At 54.8% G+C, this 26,854-nt stretch overlaps 2 protein-coding genes across 2 annotated transcripts; both read left to right on the top strand.

Annotated features, from left to right (window-relative positions):
* Window positions 1-659: 659 nt before the first annotated feature.
* LOC140684207 (serine/threonine-protein kinase pim-1-like) lies at window positions 660-4,136 on the top strand. Its single transcript, XM_072929378.1, has 6 exons — window positions 660-680; window positions 2,109-2,237; window positions 2,330-2,380; window positions 2,690-3,056; window positions 3,450-3,626; window positions 3,898-4,136. The coding sequence occupies exons 1-6, from the start codon at window positions 660-662 to the stop codon at window positions 3,999-4,001; spliced, it is 849 nt and encodes a 282-aa protein (XP_072785479.1). The 3' UTR covers window positions 4,002-4,136.
* Window positions 4,137-20,353: 16,217 nt separating this feature from the next.
* Window positions 20,354-24,599, top strand: LOC100227201 (serine/threonine-protein kinase pim-1-like). The gene is made up of 7 exons (XM_072929377.1): window positions 20,354-20,363; window positions 21,504-21,725; window positions 21,828-21,931; window positions 22,024-22,074; window positions 22,381-22,747; window positions 23,141-23,317; window positions 23,589-24,599. The coding sequence occupies exons 1-7, from the start codon at window positions 20,354-20,356 to the stop codon at window positions 23,690-23,692; spliced, it is 1,035 nt and encodes a 344-aa protein (XP_072785478.1). The 3' UTR covers window positions 23,693-24,599.
* Window positions 24,600-26,854: the final 2,255 nt, after the last annotated feature.

The following is a 26,854-nucleotide window of genomic DNA, read 5'->3' as shown; positions in this document are numbered from 1 at the left end:
CGTAGGAAGTTATTCTACCCAGACGTTAATACACAGACCATAGTTCTATTTGTTCTTTCTTTCTACTTCTTGTATAATTTTTCTGCTGACCAATCTTATAGCTACTGCTTAGCTCTAAATCACCATCCTGCTGTCTCTGAGGTCTGACTTTTACAACGTGCCCAAAACCCTCTGATTTTAAGGAATCCCACACCCTAACAGAAGGTCACCCGGTCTCATGGACGATGGGAAGGCAATGCAGATTCTATTTCAGGGTTTTAAGTGGAGTTTTGATCCTGTCCCTCGCAGAATACACCTGGTGCAGGTGTCCAGCTGTGAGACAAATAGAGACAGGGTGTGCTGGGTGAAGAATGGGCTAATGTACTGGCTTTCAATGGGATAGGATCCATTTTCTTCCCGGGGAAGCAGCAAAGAGCTGGGTCTTGCAAGTGCCCATAGGGAGCCCCTTTATCCCTCCTGGGGCACTGCGGAGGGCGGGGCCGAGGCAGGGCTGTGATGGCACAAAGGGCAGAGTGCTGGCGTCAGGCAGGGCTGTGATGTCCCAGGGCTGTGCTGGCCGCAGCACTGTGACATCGCTGTGACATCAGCGCGCTGTCGCTGTGTGAGACGGGCCAGCACCCACAGCTGCCAGTGCAGTCACGATGGGACCTGCCGGAGCCATGGGTGACGGTGACGTCCTGGTGACTGCGCTTCTCCTGCTGCTGGCCGCCCTGGCTGTCTGGTGGGCCTTTGGCCACCGGCAACAACGGAGCCGGCAGACACGGAGAGCGATGTGGAGCAAGCGCCCCAAGGCCCGGCCCAGAGGCTCACGGAGGAAGCGAGGAGCCCCTGCGACTCCCAGGTTCCCCAGGCCTCGGGCTGCTCCTGGCGAGCGGCCACGTGCTCCCGCCAGCCCCCTGGGCAGCCCCTGCAGCTGTGGCCCCTGCCTGGCAGTGGCCCGGGAGCTGCAGGAACTGATGCTGCAGATCTGGGATGGCAACGGGACACGTGCGCCGCTCTACTCTGGGATGTGGCAGGCCTTGTGGAAAGAACTGAAGGAGCTGCTGAAGCGAGGCCACCTGCCCTGCTGTGGCTTAGCCAGCTCCTCCAGAAGCCTCCATCCCTTCCAGAGGCTGCTCCCAGCAAGATTCTCCAGCCCTGGGAGAGCCTCAAGGCCTGCAAGGATGGCACAGCAGGGGGAAGCCACCACCATCCATGCAGGAAACTCAGGCTGTCAGAGGCCCTGCATCCTGCCAAGAGCCTCTGCTATCTCTGACAGCCGCCATCCCTCACAGAGGCTCAGTGAGACCTGTCAGCCTGCGGAAGGAGCAGAGCCCGTGGACAGGTCTCCCAGCTCCCTTGGACTCACAGACTTCAACAACGTGGGCGCAATCCTGAGCCTTGACGTGGCAGGGGAAAGCCCACAAGTCCAAATGGGAGCCCAGCCCGATGCAGGGGAGCCTGCTCAGGAGCAGCTGGCGGGGCAGCAAGCGTCCTGGAGCCAGCAGTGGTCATCCCACAGCGGCCAGGACAGCCAGGACGCTGTGCTGGTTCTGCCAGCTGGCCACAGCCCGAGCCTGGAGGTGGAGATGGTCCTCCAGACACCACGGAGGTTCCTCCATCTGCAGCAAGCTGCCCCAAGACAGCCCTTGAGTGCCGCAAAGAGCTTTCTAGTAGCAGGTGAGATCTCCTGAGGAGCTGCCTGAGGCTCCCCAGGGGCTCTGGAGGGGCACGGCCAGGCCAGGCCAGGGCCCCTGAGAGCAGCCCAGTCGCTGGCTGTTTCCAGTGCCTCCGATGGCACGGCTTGAAAACGCCCTGTCTGCTTTGCAGCCGCTCCTGGGTCTCCCCCGTGCCAAGCCTCGGGCTGCAGCCCCGGCCGTCGGCAGGAGCGGAGCCCAGCCCACGACGCCGGGGACAGCGCCGGTGCCGCCCTGCCCCGCTGGCCCGGGGCTGCCGCAGCCGCCTGTGCGCGCTGCCCCGGCCCGGCTCTGCCGCTCGCCAGCCCGGCGGCTGCAGGGCGGCGGCCGCTGCCCGGCGCGCAGCAGGAAGCGGGTGAGAGCGCGGCGGCCCGCGGGGCCCGGCCCGCTCCACTCGCGGCACTTGCGGGAGGGGCGGGTCCTGGGCGCAAGGCTGATGGCTCGCTCTTGGCCGCAGGGCAAAGGGAGCAGCGGCAGGAGCTGTACCTGTGGGGCCCGCAGCTGGGCAGCGGCGGCTTCGGCACCGTCTTCTCGGGCATCCGCCTCTCGGACGGCAGCCCGGTGAGTGGCCGCGACGGCCGGGCGGGGGAGGAGGGGCAGCGGCGGGGAGGGGCAGGGCTGGAGCTCAGCCCTCCTCTCCCCATGGCTCGCAGGTGGCCCTCAAACGCGTGGCCCGGGAGAGCGTCCTGCAGTGGGACGAGCTGGTGAGCGAGCGGGGCCAGCGGGACAGAGCGGGGCGTGGCGGGCAGGGAGAATCCCGGGGTGGGCTCAGCGTGCGGAGCCGCGGCCCCGCGGGCCTGGGCACGCCGAACAGCGGTGCCGGGGCCGGGCAGGGGCAGCCCCGAGCATCCCCCGGGCGGGAGGAAGCGCAAGCGCCTGGGAGGCTGCGGCAGGGGGCACTGGGGCATCCCGGGCAGGGCGCAGCGCGGCCCCAGGGCAGCAGCAGCAGCAGCAGCAGCAGCAGCAGCAGCAGCAGCAGCCTGCCAGAGGCACTGATTTTCTCCTCCTCACAGCCCGACGGCACCCGCGTGCCCATGGAGGTGGCGCTCATGGAGAAGGTGGGCTCTGGCTGCCACAACATCATCCAGCTCCTCGACTGGTTTGAGCTGCCCGACAGCTTCGTGCTGGTCCTGGAGCGTCCGCAGGCATCGCAGGATCTCCTGCAGTTCCTGCAGGAGCAGGGGTGCCTGTGCGAGGAGCAGGCGCGCTGGCTTTTCTGCCAGGTGCTGGAGGCCGTGCGGCACTGCACCGCCTGCGGCGTCCTGCACCGGGACATCAAGCCAGAGAACCTCCTCGTGGACCCGGAGAGCGGCGACCTGAAGCTCATTGACTTCGGTTGTGGCACCTTCCTCCAGGAGCGGGCCTTCTCGGGCTTTGCCGGTGAGCCCATGGCCTGGGCCCTGCTCCCGGTGCCAGGCACTGCACGGCCCCGTTCCCTCCTGGGCCGCGGGCTGCGGCCTTCAGCCGGCTGCCCTCTGGCACGGGGCGGATGCCGTGCCCCAGGAGCCGGCTGCCGGCCCTGCCGACAGAGGGGGTGGCAAAAGCGGCTCCTGGCCCTGGGGCTCAGCGGGCCCACAAGGGCCTGGGCTGCTCCGCTGGCCTTCTTGGCCTTGCGGAATGGTTCCTTGCTTTTGGGCAGCTGGCTGGGGGACGCGGGGTGGCCTCGGGGAGAAGCTGTGGCCGCAGGTGCAGCCCCTGCCTCGGCCAGGGGGCTGGTGCCAGGCTCTGGAAGGCAGCAGCCTGCGCCCAGCCAGCGCCGCCTGTCTCCCCTAGGAACGCACGCGTACAGCCCGCCCGAGTGGATCTGGCTGGGTTACTACCACGGCCACGCGGCCACCATCTGGTCCCTGGGCGTGCTGCTTTACGTCATGGTCTGCGGCAGCCTCCCCTTCCAGGACGACCCTGACATTGTGCTGGGGAAGGTCTTCTTCCAGCGGCAGGTCTCTCCAGGTGGGTGTCCGGCCTAAAGACAGAGGGCTTTGGCAGGTGGCGGCACGCAGCCCGGCGCGGCCCTCACGCAGCTCGACGGGGTCAGCGCGGCACGGGCGGCCGGAGGAGGATGCCGCGTCCCGCCGTGCCGCTCTTCCACGCGGGGCAGAGCCGGTTGGGAGTCCGGCACGGCCTAGAGCCCAGCCTGGCACGGCCCGGGCCCTGCGGGTGACGGGGGCAGCTGGGCAGGAGACTCTGCCGGTGACCGGCGCTTTCTGGCTTCTCTCCCCAGAGCTCCAGCACCTGATCCGATGGTGTTTGGCCAAGCAGCCTGCGGACAGGCCGGAGCTGGAGGAGGTCTCATGCCACCCTTGGGTGCGGGGCCGGCGTTTTTGATGCCTTGCCGGAGCCTCTGCAGCACCCACTTACCAAGTCCCCCTTCCGACACCGCTCCTCGATGACATCCGAGAGGCTGGCCGTGCCGCGCTGTTGAAGATCCCAGACGGCAAAACTCCCTCCCAAAGTTTCTCTACAATACTTCAAGGACCGGACGAATCTTTCATCAAGTTCGTGGACCGCCTCAGATAGGCGATCGAAAAGCAGATAGAGCACCCTGCGGCAAGGGAAGAGCTCCTCCGAAAGATGGCAATGACCAACGCCTCAGCAGAGACGAAGAAGATCTTAAGAGCGTTACTGAGGAACCCCGAACCCACCATCACCCAGATGGTGGAGGCGTGCGTGAAGGCCACATCTACAGAGGTAACGGTTGCCATGGCAGTGAGCAAAGGGGTGGGGGAGGCCATGCTGAACTTAAACAACATGCGCTGCTTCGGGTGTGGCCAAATGGGGCACATTCAAGCCAACTGCCCCTGCCCCCCCGATGCATTCTGCCATCACCCGTATGCACCTTCCCCAAGACCCCCACCCAGGAACTCATTCCCGCCATACCAGCCGGCGGGAAACGGGCCGCGGAGCGCGAGGAGGGGCCGCGCGAGAACATCAAATGGCCCTTCTCAGCGCCCGAGCCTCCCTACTATCAGGGAGGACCAATGGCCCAGGGGACAGTTTCGGAGGATTGGCGGAGCACAGACGACGGACTTCGCCTCCTCCGGAGAACGGCCAACCTAGATCCCGGCCGCCGCCAGGTCCTCAGAAGCTCCGTCACCGTCACCTTCCAGGATGAGGACCTGGTGAGAGTCCCCGCGGGGTTCCTGGAGCCCCCTCACTGCCAAGGCGAAGCGACCGTCCTCATCGTCGGCGACGGAAGGCACACACCAGACAGGATTTCCATCATCCCTGAAGTGGTGTGTGTCCCGCCGGGGTCCGAGGTAACGGTCTCGGTCATTTGCCACGAGCCCCCTTACACCCTGGGCAAAGGGCTCCCCTTCGCCTTGCTCTATCTGCTCGACTCGGACGACCTCTCTGGACGGGACCCGGAACAGGACATTCACGTTTTTCTCACCCAGAATGTTACCAAAGAAAGACCATAATCAGGACTGTCATTTCTTTACAGGGAAAGTCGGTGGCGATGAACCTGATGGCAGACACTGGGGCGGATGTCACCATCATTCCCAGGTCAAAGTGGCCCCGCGACTGGGAGTTGGTGCCCCCTTGCGGCACAATCTCCGGAGTGGGCGGAGCTGTCAATTCCATGCGCAGTCGACGCCTGGTAAGTGTGGAGGGACCAGAGGGACAAATAGCCGCCATTCGGCCCTTTGTTGTGTCATCAAACATCATGTTATTAGGCAGGGACGTATTGTCCCAGTGGGGTGCCCGCCTTGACATCCCTAGCCCTGCGTGGGATTTTTAGTGAGGGCCACTGCGGAGCGCACCTCCCCACCGTTGAATTGGAAGACCGATGTTCCGGTGTGGGTGGATCAGTGGCCCCTTGTGGAGGAAAAATTAAATGCGCTCAATGATCTTGTAGAAGAGCAGGTGCGCCTTGGGCATTTAATACCCTCCACCAGCCCTTGGAACACTCCTGTCTTTGTGATTAAAAAAACAGGCAAAGACAAGTGGCGCCTGCTCCAAGACCTCCGCAGGGTCAATGTTGTCATTGCGGACATGGGCCCCCTCCAGCCTGGGCTTCCCTCACCCTCCATGCTTCCCCGGGATTGGCAGCTCGCAGTCATTGACATCAAGGACTGCTTTTTTAACATCCCCTTGTATCCAGGAGATGCCCCCAGGTTCGCTTTTTCCGTACCATCCATCAGTCGGGCGGAACCTTATAAAAGGTATCAATGGACCACCTTGCCCCAGGGAATTAAAAATTCTCCAGTGCTCTGCCAAACATCCGTGGCACAGGTTTTATCGCCAATCCGCCGACTTTTCCCCGAAGCCGTCATCCTTCATTACATGGACGATGTCCTTGTCTGCGCGGAGACGACCACCTACCGCCGCGCAGCACTCAACAAAACCATCAAAGCCATCAAGGACGCGGGTTTCCAGATTGCGGAAGAGAAGATCCAGCTCTCCGCCCCATGGAAGTATTTGGGCATCACGGTCACGGGAAGGACCGTCGCGCCCCAGTCTGTCACCATCAAAGACGACCCACGGACCCTGCGGGATCTGCAGCAGATCTGCGGAACCATCACGTGGATCCGACCTCTCCTGGGACTCACCACGGAGGAGCCGGCGCCCCTCTTCGAACTCCTGCGAGGAGACGGCGACCTGGCTTCTCCACGCGAGCTGACACCCGCCGCGAAGCGAGCCCTGGAGAGAGTTGCGGAGGCCATCGGATCCCGCCAGGTGCACCGTGTGGACCGGGTCCTTCCCATCCCCCTCGCCATCTTGGGTAAGTGCCCAAACTTCCATGGGTTGCTGTTTCAGTGGGATGCAGGCCGGAAGGACCCACTCCTTATCATCGAGTGGCTGTTCCTTCCGCACCAGCCCCCGAAAACCATCTCCACACCCGCAGAATTGATGGCCAAACTCATAATCAAAGGCCGACAACGCCTCCGGACCCTCGCAGGGTGCGATCCGGCGTGCATCTATGTACCTCTAAATTTGGAGCAATTGGAATCACTGTTGCAAACAAATGAAAATCTCCAAATTTCTCTAGATAGCTATCCTGGCCAAATTTCCATACATTATCCGAAGCATAAGCTATTCAAGGACACTTTCTGTTTGGCCCCAAAATCGTACAAAAGTAAAACACCGATCAAAGATGCTCTCACAGTGTTCACTGATGGATCGGGAAAATCCCACAAATCAGTGATCACGTGGAAGGACCCGGAGAGTCAGAAGTGGGAGTCTGACATCCAAATAGTTGAGGGTTCCCCCCAGATCGCAGAACTTGCCGCGGTCGTGAGAGCATTCAAAACATTTCAACAACCTTTTAATCTGGTGACTGATTCGGCGTATGTGGCTGGGATAGCAGAGCGAGCAGAACATGCAATGCTCAAAGAAATTCAAAACAAGAAATTATTCGGGTTGCTCACGGAATTAATCTGGTTGGTCTCCCACCGCGAGCAATCCTATCACATAATGCACGTTCGGGCGCACACAGACCTGCCAGGAGCCATCGCTGAGGGTAACCGGAGGGCAGACCACTTAGCTATGGCCACTGTTGCCACGACCTCTTCTGTACACTCACTCTCTAACACCATCCCAGACATTTTCGCCCAAGCAAGGCTCAGCCATGCGTTCTTTCATCAGAACGCTCCTGCCCTTGCCAGACAATTCAAGATATCCAAAGAGCAGGTCAAGGCCATCCTCGCCACTTGCCCCAGCTGTCAGTCCCTTGCCCTTCCACCGGTGGCATCAGGGCTCAATCCCTGGGGACTGGGAGCTTTGGAGCTGTGGCAGATGGATGTCACACACTACAACTCTTTTGGCCGCCTCAAATATATCCACGTTTCCATTGACACCTTTTCAGGCGCAATCTTCACCTCTCTCCACACGGGGGAGAAGACGAAGGACGCCAAAAAACATCTATGTATGGCGTTCGCCACACTGGGAGTCCCGAAGGCAATTAAGACTGATAACGGCCCGGGACTCACCTCGAGACAATTTGAGGAGTTCTTGCAGCAATGGGGCATCAAACATACCACCGGCATTCCTCACAACCCAACAGGACAGGCTATAGTGGAGCGCTCCCACAAAGAACTCAAAAGGTTGCTCGACCAACAACACGACGCGGCGCTGGCGATGACTCCGGTCGAGAGACTCTGTAAAGCACTTTATGTGCTGAATTTTTTAAATTGCACCGACCGGGAGCCAGACCCGCCCGTCATCAGACACTTTACTAACAGCACGCGAGCACTTTTGAAGGAGCGCCCACCGGTCCTTGTCCGTGACCCGGAATCCCGAGCCATCACAGGGCCTTTTCCCCTAATAACCTGGGGGAGAGGGTATGCCTGTGTCTCAACAGCTCATGGACCAAAGTGGATTGCGGGGAAATATGTGAAGCCCTTCTTAGAAGATGCCCCAGCGGCAGAACCACCAACGCGACAGGACCCACAGACTGCGTCTCCCACAACACCAGACGACGCAGTCGCGTGGAAGAGACGACGAATGAAGAGGACCGGGAGCCGTCCCAACTTGGTGTCCCGAGTCCTCATCACCAGACTTTACTACCCACCTCTGGACTCGACACCCCAAAATAACCCATCCCCTCCAGTTACCTTTCCCTTACCCCCTTACCTTACCCGTTTTCCCTATGCCCCTCTACCCTAAATTTCTATTTAAACTCAAAGGGGGAGCTGGGAGGGGAGGGAACCAAATCCTTTGTTATTTACAGTTCCTTTTATTTTAATAGAATGAGGATGGCTGCCCAAGTGACAACTACCCGGGAGAAACACCAGAAATCGCCCCACTGCGCCCAGCTGGCCGTCGCCGTGGCATTCGTCATCTTGTGGCTGCAAGCGGCGGACGGCTGGATTGTTCAGCAGCCGAAGGAGAACGTGTGGGTCACGCTCGCCAAGTCCTTGCAGCAGGACAATCTGTGTTTGGCCATGGGCAGTGTGGACAACCCGTTGTCCACATGCCTGGTGGGGGTTCCCCTGGTCGCCGACGATTGGCCAGTTTACAACTCAGACCTACTCCGAACCACGGGTAAGAGACCTAACCCGGTTGACACTTGGGACGAGTGGACCAAAATTCTGTCGAACAGCAAAGAGGAACCCCAAGAATTGGACTTCTTGGGGTCCTCTCACGCAGAATACTGTGTCAAATTTTATTACAGGAGGCCAAGTCAGAATTGGCATGGAATTGACTTGGCCAAGAACACATACAGGAAGGATGTGACACCGTTGAGCAAAAAATACAACAGTCAGACCTGGTGCAATTACACCAGCCAGGTCATTTCGGTCTCGTCCACGCGTCCTAAGGTGTTGCCCAAGGGGATGTTTCTTATCTGTGGGGACAGAGTGTGGTCAGGCATTCCATCTCGGCTCCAGGGAGGACCATGTAGCCTTGGCAAGCTTGCTACCCTCACTCCAAATAAAACCCAAATTTTAGAATGGAGGAAGGAAAAACAATTGGCACGCAAAAAAAGATCTTACAATCAATTCGACTCAAATTGTGATTCGGAGCTTTATAATTGGGGCAAAACAAAGAGAATCGCTGCATCCATCTTCCTTCCGTGGTATGCAGCAGCAAAAGCCCTTGGTGAGCTTTCTCACCTGGAGTGTTGGGTTAACAAGAATGCCAACGCTACGTCTGCCGCCCTCTCAGACCTTTTGGTGGACGAACAGACCACCAGGCATGCAACCCTACAAAATCGGGCTGCCATAGACTTTTTGCTCTTAGCCCATGGCCACAGCTGCGAGGACTTTGATGGGTTGTGCTGTTTCAACCTATCATCTCGCAGCACATCCATCCAGGCCCACATCAAGCAAATCCGCGAGCAAGTGAAAGATCTAAAGACTGAAAACCCCTCGGCTGCTGACCCCGTGGACAAGACATTCTCGCAGTGGGGCATCCCCGGATGGGCGGCCCCCATTGTCAAAGGACTCATTTGGATTTTAGTTATCATCTTTCTTATTTTTGTTGCTTTAGCAATTTTTAAACAATATTTAGTTAAGACATTCGGGTCTGTTTTTTTAGTTAATAAAGACAGGGGAGATGTGGGAGGGGGTGTGGTTGGTGACCTCCCCGCTTTGCCATGGGAGGCCACAGATGTGTAGTTTTCCCGCCTCCCGAGTTGTCCGTTATCTGTTATCCCTTCCCCCAGTTTATGCCAATCATTTTGTACCCCTTCCCTCTGTTCTAGAAAGTTCTCGGTTCTTTGTACCCCCATTGGTTCCTCCCCCGAAACCACTCCTTCCCTCTATCCCAGTTGGCCGTTGCCGTGTCACTCCTGCTTGACTCCGCCCTCATACCCTCACCCGGTTGGATGCTCCGTACCCTGACCCTCCTTCCCTGTAACTGTTATAAACCCTGCCCCGCCCCTGGTTCGGGGCTCTCAGAGCTGGCTCGCCCTCTGAGTGGCTGTGTCCCTTCACCACCCTCGCCTTCCCTCACCGAAGCCCTCAGAATAAAAGCCTCCTGAGAGACTCTCGCCCGGTGGAAGACTCATCTCTTTACTACCATCAAGCGTTTCCCGAGGTCCCGGACCTGCAGCTATCCGGAGCGGTCTGGGAGACCCAGGAACGCTTCACCACACAGGACTGAGGACCTGAGAAATAAAACAACCAACCCATTGTGGTGTGTCAAGGCTGGTCCTTGTCAGCAACTTCAGCTAAAGAAACGTCTTGGCTAAAGGGGGAATCAGAGTGCTGCCTTCAGCCTTTCTCAAGCTTTCCATGCCTGTCCTCCGGGGTGGTACTTTAGATCTTCAAGCTCAGGCCCTAGTGCGGGTAGGAGGGGCTTTGCCGAGCCAAGAAATGCAGCAGTGAAACAACAGCTGCCCTTTCAAAGTGGCAGGGCTTCTTGGTGTCTCTTGAAGCAAGGCACAGGTCCATGTGTGCATTCCAAGGGTTATTTGGTTTCAGGGACAGAGACGTTCCTCTCTTACCAGAGCTCTGAGGAGAGCCATAAGCTACAAAATATCATTTCAGCTTGAGCCCTGCTGAACTCTTTTTTTTTTTCTTCCTATGAAATGGGAGCCCACGGGAAATGTTGAGATGCCGGAGTCATTCCCACGGTGCTGGTCTCATTTTACCCCCCAAACATATCTTCTGCTGCCTTAAAAACAACCAATGGTAATGGAAAGTGCAGCAACCAGTCACAGGAAAGCACCCAACTGCCTGCCTGGTGGCAGGTGCCATCTACTAAAACTGTGCCACCTTCTGCCTACTGCCCTGACCCCTCCCAAAACAGGGTTTGGGAAATAAATGTGGGGGTTTATTTTCAGAAATGTGCCCGCTCTTTCAGTTTTCTTCCCTTTTATGCGGGCTGCTGGTGCTCATGTGCCCTGAATGGCTCTCCCAGTGTGTACCTGAAGACCTGACTTGAGCCGTGATCCTTCCAGCCAGGACCCCACTGTGACGGGATGGCGAGAGCTCTGTGTGTCAGCCATCGTCTGCAGCCTGAGTTGGGAGAGGTAATTATCCCCTTTCCTGTGACCTGTGAGTGGTGATTGCCGATTGTCCAAGGGCCATGGCACATTTCCTCCCCAGGAGCTGGAGGTCCCTGTGTCCCCACAGCCCCGATGGGGATGTTGGTGACCACATGATGGCCCAGAGCCATTGAGTCCTCTGTACAAGGACTAATTGCAAGCGGTAACGTGAAATTTTTATTAAGAGTCATTTACTCCTTTAGCTGTGTTATCTTTAGAATAATCTTGTGCTATTTTTTTGTGTTATTATATTGTGTTATTGCCTGATTGTGTTGTTGTTACCCAGATACTACATTTCCAAAGGTGCGGTAGTGGATCAGCTGGGTGGGGATTTGAATTCTACGCCCCTGCACTGGGCCCTCAGGTAGTGCTGCTTGCAAGCCCTAACTGCAAATCTGTGGGTATTTCCAGCTGTGGTAGCATTTTCTGAGATCCAGAGAACAAAGCACTGCTTGTCTGGAGAAAACATGACCTGAAATAATACTTCTGGGAAGACTTCTCTGAGTGGGAAGTCTCCCGTTGGAAGATGAGTGCTTTCTTCTGGACTGTCAGTCTTTTGCCAGAGTCAGAGGCTTGGATGACTGCGCACAGGAGAAGTTACCGTAGAATAACCACCGTAGCCTAAATTAATGCTTCGCCCTAGGCTCATTTATTAGGGTGTATGTATTTAATATAATTTACTGAATAATGCCATGAGAATCTGAAAGAAAACTGGTTTTTTTGGGGTCTCTATGAGAACTATAAGGGCAACGCTTTCATTAAAATATCCCTTTTTCAAATCATCTCTATAGTTTCATTTCACACATTGTTATAGACAAGGACCTTCCCAGGGGAAGGCAGCATCCGATGGAGATGTTCAGGGATATACAGATGCCAAAAGGGGCTCTAGGACGCATAGACATACTCTGGCGAGCTCAGCCTCCAGCAGTGGGGCAGGAAAAAAAGGAAAAAAAAAAGCTAAAGAAAGAAAAAGGGAAAAAAGAGAATTAAAAACAAACAAAGGAAAAAAAGATAAGAAAGACTGAGAAGAAGACCTGGAGAAGGAGGAGAAGAAAACCAGGAAGCTGAATACAAACAAGAAGGAGGAAGAAGCTGGGGAGAAATGAGCCAGAGGATCAAAGCCCAGGATTGAGCAGTAATGCCCAACAAAAGTGCTCAGCACCCTCTGCCTCATGCCCCATCAATGCCACCAGTGATCAGCCTCTCCTGACCAGCTTCCTCAGCTGTCAGACTCAGCAGGACACGCTGTGCTCTGGAACATCCCTCTGCGCAGTCCGGCTTGGCTGTCTGGACATGCTCCCTCCAGGCTCTCTGTCACCTCCTCGCGGGCAGAGCGTGGGACATGGAGTGGCTTCTGGGACCCTGCAGAGTCCTTGAGGTGGACAAGCTGTGCTTAGCAACAACCAAACTCTCCACCTGTGATCCACAGCATTCCCATCCAGCATCCAAACCCAGCACTGTGCCAGTTTCTGGGAAGAAAGGAATACCAGTCTGTTTCAGCATTTTTGAGAGAAAGAGGACATGAATTGTGAAATTTGAGATACTCCAGTCTAGGCCTCAGATTGAGGCCTGGTGGGGCCTTCAAGCCTCTGACGCAGTTAGAAATTCAGAGCTTGTGGCGCAGATAGAAAATGTCTTAAGGTGTGAGGGGGACCACTAGGTTGTTTGGGTGTGAATTAGTATAGGTTTTATAGTGTAAAGTGTAGGCCGTTTTAAGGAAAAGGTAAACAATGTTAGCCTACCAATCAGAGTGTTTTTGTTTTTGTAAACTATGTGGAAGCTTATATAAACTACCACCTTATCTTGAATAAACGGAGAACACTTGATTAACCACATTGGTTTGAACCTGCGCTTGTCTTGTCCAGCTTTCCGTTTTTCTGAGATTCCCTGGCTTTACCAGTCAAACCCAGAAGAGTGGGAACACACAGACCGTTCTCTGGGAAAATCCTGATTTATTTAACACCAATATTCCTAAGAAGATCTGACCTCCTTCCTTAAACAAATTCCTGGAAGGCGGAGGCCATCTCCATGGAGCTCCCTTGATAGAAGGAACTTCCTTGGTTTCACATGGATCACCTCTGCTGCCAAGCATGGGGTGTTCCCCACTGGAACAGTCACAGCTCTGTGGAAGCCATGGGCTGACAACTGGTGGCACCAAGACACTGCTGGGGCCTATGCCTCTAGGAACATCTTGAAGAGGGCTGCGCCCCCCTTTGTACTTCCGGGCATTTCCTGGACAGCTGCATCTTCGGGGATGAGCAGGTCCTGCTGATACGCACAGCTCTGAGGGAGCAGGCACACCTTTCCAAAGGGCTTCCTCCCTCTGCAGTCCGGCAGCTCTCCCTGAGGCACTGGGAGGGATTGAGGCCCTTGCCAGATATATGCCAAGTCTCAAGATCTTCCACTTTCTGCTCCTGCACTGCTGATGGCAGACAATTCTCTGGAGGTGGGAACATTTGCCTTTGCAGCTGGAGGATCTTCTCTTGCACTGTGCTGAGCATCTTCTTCTCTGGCACCGCCACAGCATCCTGGGAAACATGGACTGGGAACTGACAGCTCCAGGACACTTGATGCTGGGACACTTGCCTCTGGGAAAATCTTCTGGAAGGGAGCTGGATTCCCTTTTTTAATTCTGGGCATTTCCTGGCCATCTGCATCCTCAAGGAGGAGCATGTTCGCTGACACCAGCAGCTCTGAGGGAGCTGGCACACCTGTCCAAAGGCTTTGCTCCCTCTGTGCTCCAGCACCTCTCACCGAGCTTCTGGCTAGGTCGAAGTCTCCTGCTGTTAGCGTTCGGAAACACACATAGTCGCGGGATATGATTAGATGCAGGTGCTTTTATTAAGAGCTCTGGGAGTCGGGGTACAAACCCAAATCTGACTCCGACATGGCTTTCCAGCTGAACGTATCTTATATTCTATCGTTATAGAACTTACACATTAATTATTAAACTTGTATTGTTCTATGGTATACACTGACATGAGTTTATCGTGATCTTTCTTAGGTCCCTGACCACAGTTTCTCAGGATTATTCTTTCTGATTAAACTGTAATTATATTTAATTACTAAGCAAACGTCACATCTGGCACTTATATCAATTATCATGTACTAGCTACACAGTGCAGTTCTAGCAAGTACGAGTTCTCCATGTGCTTAGGATGTTTATTTTTCCAGGGTCTACTAAGCTTATTTTTCCTTTTAACCCTTAATCCCCATGATTTTAAAACCCTTTTACTATCATTTTCCCCCCTTTGAAAGTATTTTCACTTCATCATAAGTGCAAATACTTTCACTTGATACAGTCTTTAGTTTCTAAGTTTATACATGATGTTCTTCAAATCCAGGATTGAGGTGAACGTTGTCATGGACTGGAGGATCAGAGGATGACGGGTGTGGGTCCCGTGTCAGTGCCTTGATTATTTTCCGGTTCCAGGATGTCCTCTTCCGTATTTCTCCTTTTAGGACACTGTAGACTAACCAAATTACTAGGAACACAATTAATAGGATTATTACACTCTCAATGGTAGACTTAATCCATGGACTCACATTCCACCCTAACCCTTTAAAGACTTTGTCTAACCAGCTCGTAGCCAAATCTTTCTGCTCTTCTTGTACTTCACGCTCTATTTGTTTTAACTGATTGATGTCATATTCTACATCTGCAGTTACATTTAGCATGTGGATGCAGCCATGCTATTGGTAAAGCCTGTGGCCACTGCAGTTTGGCTTCTTGACATATTTTACTGATCTGCCTTTTTAGTGTCTGATTCATCCTCTCCACCTGTCCCCTTGACTGGGGTCTCCATGGTGTGTGGAGGGCCCAAGGTATTCCCAGCAACCTACTTACTTCTTTTACCACCGTGGCTATGAAATGGGGTCCCCTATCTGATGATATCCCTAGAGGCACCCCGAATCTGGGAATGATTTCTTGTAGTAACCACTTAACTGTTTCTTTTGCTTGGGTCGTGCGACAGGGAAGGGCTTCTGGCCATCCAGAAAATGTATCAGCCCCTGCTAACAATTATTTGTATGCTCGAGTTCTTGGTAATTCTACAAAATCTACCTGCCAATAATCTCCTGGTTCTATCCCTACCCGAACCCTTCCTAGTTGTGCCTGTCGTCTAGCCACTGGGTTATTTTTCAAGCAAATCTCACACTTTGACATTATTGATTTTGCCATTGTTAACATTTGTACTGAGACCAAATAAGGTTTAGAAATTTTACCAATGCCTCTGCACCCCAATGACATCCGTTATGTTTAATTTGTAGAACCTCTCTCATGACCAAGGGGGGTACCACTATCTGTCCGTGTGCAGTTACATACCAGCCTTCTGGATTCTTCTGTGCACTCAGTAAATGCCCCAATTTCTCATCTTCTGCTGAATATTTCGGCTGTGGAGGTAAATGGAATTGAGATACATTAAGTTTTAAAGGGACCAATGCCATTGTTGTTTGCACCTTTCGAGCAGCCTGTCGAGCTGTCCAATCTGCCTTTCGATTTCCCTCACAAATTTTGGAGTTTCCTGATTGATGTGCTTTACAGTGCGTAATTGCCCCTTGTTTAGGTTTTTGTACTGCTCCTGTCAGCTGCAGAACTGCATCTTGGTGTTTAATGTGCGTCCCTTGAGACAAAAACAGGCCCCGTTCTTTCCATAGGGCCCCATGCACATGCACTACTCCAAATGCATATTTTGAATCAGTCCATATGTTCGCCTTTTTCCCTTCACTTAATTCTAGTGCTCTGGTTAAAGCAACCAGTTCTGCCTTCTGGGCGGATGTATTTGGTGGCAATGCTTTTGCCTCTACCACTGGACTGATTGTTGTTACCGCATATCCAGCGTGTCTGATTCCGTCCTCCATGAAACTGCTTCCATCTGTGAACAACTCCCAGTCTGGCTGTTCTAGGGGGACATCTTTCAGATCTGCTTGGTATTTGTATGTTTTGAAATCCTTTTCATATCAAGATCGCCCTCCTGAATCCTCAGTTGAGTTAAAACAGACCCAGTTCAATTGCTTCTGCAAATTCACCTTTCTTCTATAAGATTGTACTTCAAGAAATCTTGTTTCATTCAAGCATTAAATGTATTGATTTGACATCATCTGTGACCCTTTCATCTGTCTGACCTGTATTTCCTTGTGTGAGTTTCTCAGTTGCTTCAAATAAGGACAGATTCTTTTCAATTCCCATAGCATGTTATCTGACAATCTCCTGCCTGCTTTCTTCAGTTGCTTGCACGGGAAGACGTGAATGTTGTCTTTTCTAGTCTGAATATCTGAATGTTCTCTTTTCTAGTCTACTTTTACCTACCAGTGTGCTTCTATCTACTAGAATCAATTTCAGCTTGAAAGAACATATCAAAAAATCTCATTACTAAAATGGCCAAAAAGAATCCATAAAATTCAGAATTTTAAAAAGCCAAAACAAAACGTTGGAGCAATATTATTCTAGAGAACGCCATGTATCTATGAAAAGTAGAAAAATCTTTTATTTTCAAATGCACTTATAGATCGCCACTTTGCATTTGATTTTTTTTTTTTTGGGGGGGGGGATTGTTTGTGGTTTTTTGTTTCTTTTTTGAAAGATCTGGCACTTACCTGATTCCTTTTTGAGGTAGTTCAACTCATTAATCTGGTAAGAAAGCAGTTCAAAAGAAACAGAAAACCAGAAAAAAGTGGCAACAGGATGCCACTTCACCCATATGTAGTACAGCCTTCTGTCTTGTAGAAATATGTCTGTCATAGATGCAAATCAATGCACAGTACTATCTTCTTGGAAATTTTCTCATTGCTACTGAATTCCTGAATCATCAGGATGGTTTAATGGTTTAAACCCAGCCCTCTAAGATACTCCCCAAACTGTTGCAATGGAATAACTTTACCAGGTGAAGAGCTTGCTATGCAGGACCTGAACGTGAGGCCAAGAATGCTTCGTTGTGGATTACCATTGTTTCGGATCATTTTTCCTTCCTCTACCATGTAGGTATAGGAAAAAATTAAGTAGCCACAAGGTGTTTCCAGCTGTCCTTGTCTTTTGGGATAGTAAGGATTTAGGGGAGTAAACAAAACTGTGGTGAGTTTTACAATTGACTTTATTGCTTCTTCACTTTGAATAAGCTGCTTTGCATTTCAGCTTACCCATCAGTATCATGAGAAGAATAATATCTTCCTTCCTGCTCCAAAGATGTTTAGTTATGCCTGTGATGTCATGGGATTAAAACCAAAAAAACATTGGGATTGAAAGGAAGTACTGGCATGCCACAAGGTAACTGAAGTGAACGATGTTTCCTCCTCAGCTTTCCACTGTGATTACAGAATTAGACTTAGTAATTCCGGAAATTGGTCTTAGCATAGTCTGGTGACATCTCTCAATAGAGCAGTGTCCCAGGGTGACTTTCTGATGCTTGTATCCCCAGCGGTCTGTTCTGTTGATGCTGGCTATTATATTCTGTGCCTTCAAGACTGGTTCTGAGAGTGAAGGCAAGGAGAAGACAAAGCACGGAGTTGGTTATCAGAGACTGCACTCACTCCTCTACAAGCAGCACTCCTCCACATTCTGCGCTGGACTGTGCTGTCTGGGCACGGACGGAGCAGAAGAGAGCACTTCTTTGCTTTTTAGTTAGTTTAGCTGCTGAGGCAGAGAAGTTTTCCCTGGACAGTTGCTTTTCCTTTCCCTTTTCTTGGACCTGTTTGAACCTGCCCCGGATTGGGACTCGGGGAGCAGTGAGAGCTTTTACTTGGTGACCTACTCTGGGCAGCAGCCTTTCCGAGTGCCGCAGGGACTGATAACAGAGCGACCAGCCACAGGAGAGACTTTCTGACCTTGTCATCTCTTCAGAGCATCAAATGAGCTTTGTCATCTGCTAGTGTTCATTTTTTGTGCTGGGGAGTGCTTTTCCTGTTAAATCAACAGGTTTCTTCCACTTCTCTCCCAGGAAATTTCTCCCAAACCGGTTGCGGGGAGAGGCCATGTGGGTTGGCTTTCTGGGGGTGTCCCCTTTCAGATGTCTTCTCCCAGATTTGCCCTAAAGCAGGACAAGTAGCATGTGCGACTTTGAGAATGATGGAATCACTTGGGTTGGAAAAGACCATTAAGTCTAAATATAAGTAGCAAATCCAAGCAGAAAGAAATCTTTTGCTGCTTGAATAGAACACGTGGTTTATCTGGTAAGCTTTGCAAGAATTTGTCTCATCGCAAGTAGACATGTCCAATGCATTAGATGGGAATATAAGAAGAGAGCTGTGCAAATATACAGAATGATTCTCAGGGAAGGACATTTGCATGATTAGTCCTTCTCCCTGACTTCTTCAAGTGAATTCTTTTAATAAAGTGATGATTGGATTTATTCCATTTTTGACAGTTCTTACTCGCATTTTTGGCATATGAATGCCAAATGGGTTAATTCACATAATTTCTCAGATAAAGACCAAGATTTAGTGTTGCTTAAGCTGGAGGCAGAAATATTGAAATCCTCCAGCCTCCTTCTTAGTACCTCATTTGTATTCCAAAATCAGGGCACATTCTTGTCCCTTAAGATCCAACTGTCAGCCAGCTGAGCTAGCTGAGTTGATAGCAACAGGGTGACATTAGGACGGCTTACATGACGCTGCACACAGAAGCCCTCAGTGCGCGGCTGTAGCATGCAGTAATTCCATGCAGTTGGACAATGCCAGTGCTGACTTTGGATCACCAGAAGAGTAGAACTAGAGAGATTTAATAGAGAGGTCTCTGGAGGAAGTGGCCTGAAGAAGACAGCAGAAATCCCATCTGTGTGTTTGTACAAAGAACTGAAATGCCATTCCCAAAAAAAGATCTTCAGATGTATCTAGCTTTTTCTGCAGACGATTTCTAAACAATATGCATTCCATGGAGAATTTCACTGAGCACCTGGAATACAGCTGCATTTAAGTGGATTGAATCAAGGTCGGGCAGCAGTGAAATCAAGGTTTTCAGGAATACCTGACATACAAGTCCTGCCGAAATTTATATCTCTTGGATATCCAGATACTTTTGAAAAGAATGGGTGACCATTTAGCTTCCTAATATTTTTCATCTGAAATACAAAGAAAATCTTGACCTGTGAGAGAAAACTCACATCTTTTATAGCTTGAATATTTTTCTTGGTTTATTTCCTGTTTTCCAATTCATTTCTACAAATCATTTGATTAGGTAATGAGAAGTCATGCTGTATAAAAATATTGAATGCTATATTATCGCCGGCCAGGGGCTCTATACAAGTCACAAACTGGACAGGACTGCTGTGGTATGCGACTTAAGCTGTTTATTTTTTAGCATCAGTCTCATTACATGGTTATGACAATGGGAAGATGCCAGCAGCTCACATTCCCAAGCAACAGACCAAGAACGTCATGTTACAACTTACTTTATAAACTTTATGACCAATCACACAAAGCAAAAGCATATTGACAGTAGTTCTAGCCAATCACTATAAATACACATACCTTTGGTTAAAACAATGCTTGCTTATTTCAAATACAATACTTGCCTGTAAGCCTTAAGATACAATGCACATAGCTCCATTATTAAGCTTTGAACTTCCTAATATCTCACCAGATATACTTTTCTGCAACGTAGGAAGTTATTCTACCCAGACGTTAATACACAGACCATAGTTCTATTTGTTCTTTCTTTCTACTTCTTGTATAATTTTTCTGCTGACCAATCTTATAGCTACTGCTTAGCTCTAAATCACCATCCTGCTGTCTCTGAGGTCTGACTTTTACAACGTGCCCAAAACCCTCTGATTTTAAGGAATCCCACACCCTAACAGAAGGTCACCCGGTCTCATGGACGATGGGAAGGCAATGCAGATTCTATTTCAGGGTTTTAAGTGGAGTTTTGATCCTGTCCCTCGCAGAATACACCTGGTGCAGGTGTCCAGCTGTGAGACAAATAGAGACAGGGTGTGCTGGGTGAAGAATGGGCTAATGTACTGGCTTTCAATGGGATAGGATCCATTTTCTTCCCGGGGAAGCAGCAAAGAGCTGGGTCTTGCAAGTGCCCATAGGGAGCCCCTTTATCCCTCCTGGGGCACTGCGGAGGGCGGGGCCGAGGCAGGGCTGTGATGGCACAAAGGGCAGAGCGCTGGCGTCAGGCAGGGCTGTGATGTCCCAGGGCTGTGCTGGCCGCAGCACTGTGACATCGCTGTGACATCAGCGCGCTGTCGCTGTGTGAGACGGGCCAGCACCCACAGCTGCCAGTGCAGTCACGATGGGACCTGCCGGAGCCATGGGTGACGGTGACGTCCTGGTGACTGCGCTTCTCCTGCTGCTGGCCGCCCTGGCTGTCTGGTGGGCCTTTGGCCACCGGCAACAACGGAGCCGGCAGACACGGAGAGCGATGTGGAGCAAGCGCCCCAAGGCCCGGCCCAGAGGCTCACGGAGGAAGCGAGGAGCCCCTGCGACTCCCAGGTTCCCCAGGCCTCGGGCGACTCCTGGCAAGCGGCCACGTGCTCCCGCCAGCCCCCTGGGCAGCCCCTGCAGCTGTGGCCCCTGCCTGGCAGTGGCCCGGGAGCTGCAGGAACTGATGCTGCAGATCTGGGATGGCAACGGGACACGTGCGCCGCTCTACTCTGGGATGTGGCAGGCCTTGTGGAAAGAACTGAAGGAGCTGCTGAAGCGAGGCCACCTGCCCTGCTGTGGCTTAGCCAGCTCCTCCAGAAGCCTCCATCCCTTCCAGAGGCTGCTCCCAGCAAGATTCTCCAGCCCTGGGAGAGCCTCAAGGCCTGCAAGGATGGCACAGCAGGGGGAAGCCACCACCATCCATGCAGGAAACTCAGGCTGTCAGAGGCCCTGCATCCTGCCAAGAGCCTCTGCTATCTCTGACAGCCGCCATCCCTCACAGAGGCTCAGTGAGACCTGTCAGCCTGCGGAAGGAGCAGAGCCCGTGGACAGGTCTCCCAGCTCCCTTGGACTCACAGACTTCAACAACGTGGGCGCAATCCTGAGCCTTGACGTGGCAGGGGAAAGCCCACAAGTCCAAATGGGAGCCCAGCCCGATGCAGGGGAGCCTGCTCAGGAGCAGCTGGCGGGGCAGCAAGCGTCCTGGAGCCAGCAGTGGTCATCCCACAGCGGCCAGGACAGCCAGGACGCTGTGCTGGTTCTGCCAGCTGGCCACAGCCCGAGCCTGGAGGTGGAGATGGTCCTCCAGACACCACGGAGGTTCCTCCATCTGCAGCAAGCTGCCCCAAGACAGCCCTTGAGTGCCGCAAAGAGCTTTCTAGTAGCAGGTGAGATCTCCTGAGGAGCTGCCTGAGGCTCCCCAGGGGCTCTGGAGGGGCACGGCCAGGCCAGGCCAGGGCCCCTGAGAGCAGCCCAGTCGCTGGCTGTTTCCAGTGCCTCCGATGGCACGGCTTGAAAACGCCCTGTCTGCTTTGCAGCCGCTCCTGGGTCTCCCCCGTGCCAAGCCTCGGGCTGCAGCCCCGGCCGTCGGCAGGAGCGGAGCCCAGCCCACGACGCCGGGGACAGCGCCGGTGCCGCCCTGCCCCGCTGCCCCGGGGCTGCCGCAGCCGCCTGTGCGCGCTGCCCCGGCCCGGCTCTGCCGCTCGCCAGCCCGGCGGCTGCAGGGCGGCGGCCGCTGCCCGGCGCGCAGCAGGAAGCGGGTGAGAGCGCGGCGGCCCGCGGGGCCCGGCCCGCTCCACTCGCGGCACTTGCGGGAGGGGCGGGTCCTGGGCGCAAGGCTGATGGCTCGCTCTTGGCCGCAGGGCAAAGGGAGCAGCGGCAGGAGCTGTACCTGTGGGGCCCGCAGCTGGGCAGCGGCGGCTTCGGCACCGTCTTCTCGGGCATCCGCCTCTCGGACGGCAGCCCGGTGAGTGGCCGCGACGGCCGGGCGGGGGAGGAGGGGCAGCGGCGGGGAGGGGCAGGGCTGGAGCTCAGCCCTCCTCTCCCCATGGCTCGCAGGTGGCCCTCAAACGCGTGGCCCGGGAGAGCGTCCTGCAGTGGGACGAGCTGGTGAGCGAGCGGGGCCAGCGGGACAGAGCGGGGCGTGGCGGGCAGGGAGAATCCCGGGCCGGGCTCAGGGAGCGGAGCCGCGGCCCCGCGGGCCTGGGCACGCCGAACAGCGGTGCTGGGGCCGGGCAGGGGCAGCCCCGAGCATCCCCCGGGCGGGAGGAAGCGCAAGCGCCTGGGAGGCTGCGGCAGGGGGCACTGGGGCATCCCGGGCAGGGCGCAGCGCGGCCCCAGGGCAGCAGCAGCAGCAGCAGCAGCAGCAGCAGCAGCAGCAGCCTGCCAGAGGCACTGATTTTCTCCTCCTCACAGCCCGACGGCACCCGCGTGCCCATGGAGGTGGCGCTCATGGAGAAGGTGGGCTCTGGCTGCCACAACATCATCCAGCTCCTCGACTGGTTTGAGCTGCCCGACAGCTTCGTGCTGGTCCTGGAGCGTCCGCAGGCATCGCAGGATCTCCTGCAGTTCCTGCAGGAGCAGGGGTGCCTGTGCGAGGAGCAGGCGCGCTGGCTTTTCTGCCAGGTGCTGGAGGCCGTGCGGCACTGCACCGCCTGCGGCGTCCTGCACCGGGACATCAAGCCAGAGAACCTCCTCGTGGACCCGGAGAGCGGCGACCTGAAGCTCATTGACTTCGGTTGTGGCACCTTCCTCCAGGAGCGGGCCTTCTCGGGCTTTGCCGGTGAGCCCATGGCCTGGGCCCTGCTCCCGGTGCCAGGCACTGCACGGCCCCGTTCCCTCCTGGGCCGCGGGCTGCGGCCTTCAGCCGGCTGCCCTCTGGCACGGGGCGGATGCCGTGCCCCAGGAGCCGGCTGCCGGCCCTGCCGACAGAGGGGGTGGCAAAAGCGGCTCCTGGCCCTGGGGCTCAGCGGGCCCACAAGGGCCTGGGCTGCTCCGCTGGCCTTCTTGGCCTTGCGGAATGGTTCCTTGCTTTTGGGCAGCTGGCTGGGGGACGCGGGGTGGCCTCGGGGAGAAGCTGTGGCCGCAGGTGCAGCCCCTGCCTCGGCCAGGGGGCTGGTGCCAGGCTCTGGAAGGCAGCAGCCTGCGCCCAGCCAGCGCCGCCTGTCTCCCCTAGGAACGCACGCGTACAGCCCGCCCGAGTGGATCTGGCTGGGTTACTACCACGGCCACGCGGCCACCATCTGGTCCCTGGGCGTGCTGCTTTACGTCATGGTCTGCGGCAGCCTCCCCTTCCAGGACGACCCTGACATTGTGCTGGGGAAGGTCTTCTTCCAGCGGCAGGTCTCTCCAGGTGGGTGTCCGGCCTAAAGACAGAGGGCTTTGGCAGGTGGCGGCACGCAGCCCGGCGCGGCCCTCACGCAGCTCGACGGGGTCAGCGCGGCACGGGCGGCCGGAGGAGGATGCCGCGTCCCGCCGTGCCGCTCTTCCACGCGGGGCAGAGCCGGTTGGGAGTCCGGCACGGCCTAGAGCCCAGCCTGGCACGGCCCGGGCCCTGCGGGTGACGGGGGCAGCTGGGCAGGAGACTCTGCCGGTGACCGGCGCTTTCTGGCTTCTCTCCCCAGAGCTCCAGCACCTGATCCGATGGTGTTTGGCCAAGCAGCCTGCGGACAGGCCGGAGCTGGAGGAGGTCTCATGCCACCCTTGGGTGCGGGGCCGGCGTTTTTGATGCCTTGCCGGAGCCTCTGCAGCACCCACTTACCAAGTCCCCCTTCCGACACCGCTCCTCGATGACATCCGAGAGGCTGGCCGTGCCGCGCTGTTGAAGATCCCAGACGGCAAAACTCCCTCCCAAAGTTTCTCTACAATACTTCAAGGACCGGACGAATCTTTCATCAAGTTCGTGGACCGCCTCAGATAGGCGATCGAAAAGCAGATAGAGCACCCTGCGGCAAGGGAAGAGCTCCTCCGAAAGATGGCAATGACCAACGCCTCAGCAGAGACGAAGAAGATCTTAAGAGCGTTACTGAGGAACCCCGAACCCACCATCACCCAGATGGTGGAGGCGTGCGTGAAGGCCACATCTACAGAGGTAACGGTTGCCATGGCAGTGAGCAAAGGGGTGGGGGAGGCCATGCTGAACTTAAACAACATGCGCTGCTTCGGGTGTGGCCAAATGGGGCACATTCAAGCCAACTGCCCCTGCCCCCCCGATGCATTCTGCCATCACCCGTATGCACCTTCCCCAAGACCCCCACCCAGGAACTCATTCCCGCCATACCAGCCGGCGGGAAACGGGCCGCGGAGCGCGAGGAGGGGCCGCGCGAGAACATCAAATGGCCCTTCTCAGCGCCCGAGCCTCCCTACTATCAGGGAGGACCAATGGCCCAGGGGACAGTTTCGGAGGATTGGCGGAGCACAGACGACGGACTTCGCCTCCTCCGGAGAACGGCCAACCTAGATCCCGGCCGCCGCCAGGTCCTCAGAAGCTCCGTCACCGTCACCTTCCAGGATGAGGACCTGGTGAGAGTCCCCGCGGGGTTCCTGGAGCCCCCTCACTGCCAAGGCGAAGCGACCGTCCTCATCGTCGGCGACGCAAGGCACACACCAGACAGGATTTCCATCATCCCTGAAGTGGTGTGTGTCCTGCTGGGGTCCGAGGTAACGGTCTCGGTCATTTGCCACTAGCCCCCTTACACCCTGGGCAAAGGGCTCCCCTTCGCCTTGCTCTATCTGCTCGACTCGGACGACCTCTCTGGACGGGACCCGGAACAGGACATTCACGTTTTTCTCACCCAGAATGTTACCAAAGAAAGACCATAATCAGGACTGTCATTTCTTTACAGGGAAAGTCGGTGGCGATGAACCTGATGGCAGACACTGGGGCGGATGTCACCATCATTCCCAGGTCAAAGTGGCCCCGCGACTGGGAGTTGGTGCCCCCTTGCGGCACAATCTCCGGAGTGGGCGGAGCTGTCAATTCCATGCGCAGTCGACGCCTGGTAAGTGTGGAGGGACCAGAGGGACAAATAGCCGCCATTCGGCCCTTTGTTGTGTCATCAAACATCATGTTATTAGGCAGGGACGTATTGTCCCAGTGGGGTGCCCGCCTTGACATCCCTAGCCCTGCGTGGGATTTTTAGTGAGGGCCACTGCGGAGCGCACCTCCCCACCGTTGAATTGGAAGACCGATGTTCCGGTGTGGGTGGATCAGTGGCCCCTTGTGGAGGAAAAATTAAATGCGCTCAATGATCTTGTAGAAGAGCAGGTGCGCCTTGGGCATTTAATACCCTCCACCAGCCCTTGGAACACTCCTGTCTTTGTGATTAAAAAAACAGGCAAAGACAAGTGGCGCCTGCTCCAAGACCTCCGCAGGGTCAATGTTGTCATTGCGGACATGGGCCCCCTCCAGCCTGGGCTTCCCTCACCCTCCATGCTTCCCCGGGATTGGCAGCTCGCAGTCATTGACATCAAGGACTGCTTTTTTAACATCCCCTTGTATCCAGGAGATGCCCCCAGGTTCGCTTTTTCCGTACCATCCATCAGTCGGGCGGAACCTTATAAAAGGTATCAATGGACCACCTTGCCCCAGGGAATTAAAAATTCTCCAGTGCTCTGCCAAACATCCGTGGCACAGGTTTTATCGCCAATCCGCCGACTTTTCCCCGAAGCCGTCATCCTTCATTACATGGACGATGTCCTTGTCTGCGCGGAGACGACCACCTACCGCCGCGCAGCACTCAACAAAACCATCAAAGCCATCAAGGACGCGGGTTTCCAGATTGCGGAAGAGAAGATCCAGCTCTCCGCCCCATGGAAGTATTTGGGCATCACGGTCACGGGAAGGACCGTCGCGCCCCAGTCTGTCACCATCAAAGACGACCCACGGACCCTGCGGGATCTGCAGCAGATCTGCGGAACCATCACGTGGATCCGACCTCTCCTGGGACTCACCACGGAGGAGCCGGCGCCCCTCTTCGAACTCCTGCGAGGAGACGGCGACCTGGCTTCTCCACGCGAGCTGACACCCGCCGCGAAGCGAGCCCTGGAGAGAGTTGCGGAGGCCATCGGATCCCGCCAGGTGCACCGTGTGGACCGGGTCCTTCCCATCCCCCTCGCCATCTTGGGTAAGTGCCCAAACTTCCATGGGTTGCTGTTTCAGTGGGATGCAGGCCGGAAGGACCCACTCCTTATCATCGAGTGGCTGTTCCTTCCGCACCAGCCCCCGAAAACCATCTCCACACCCGCAGAATTGATGGCCAAACTCATAATCAAAGGCCGACAACGCCTCCGGACCCTCGCAGGGTGCGATCCGGCGTGCATCTATGTACCTCTAAATTTGGAGCAATTGGAATCACTGTTGCAAACAAATGAAAATCTCCAAATTTCTCTAGATAGCTATCCTGGCCAAATTTCCATACATTATCCGAAGCATAAGCTATTCAAGGACACTTTCTGTTTGGCCCCAAAATCGTACAAAAGTAAAACACCGATCAAAGATGCTCTCACAGTGTTCACTGATGGATCGGGAAAATCCCACAAATCAGTGATCACGTGGAAGGACCCGGAGAGTCAGAAGTGGGAGTCTGACATCCAAATAGTTGAGGGTTCCCCCCAGATCGCAGAACTTGCCGCGGTCGTGAGAGCATTCAAAACATTTCAACAACCTTTTAATCTGGTGACTGATTCGGCGTATGTGGCTGGGATAGCAGAGCGAGCAGAACATGCAATGCTCAAAGAAATTCAAAACAAGAAATTATTCGGGTTGCTCACGGAATTAATCTGGTTGGTCTCCCACCGCGAGCAATCCTATCACATAATGCACGTTCGGGCGCACACAGACCTGCCAGGAGCCATCGCTGAGGGTAACCGGAGGGCAGACCACTTAGCT

The sequence above is a fragment of the Taeniopygia guttata genome, chromosome 5, assembly GCF_048771995.1.
Source record: "Taeniopygia guttata chromosome 5, bTaeGut7.mat, whole genome shotgun sequence".
NCBI lineage: Eukaryota > Metazoa > Chordata > Aves > Passeriformes > Estrildidae > Taeniopygia > Taeniopygia guttata.
This window is presented reverse-complemented; position numbering and strand designations above follow the sequence as displayed.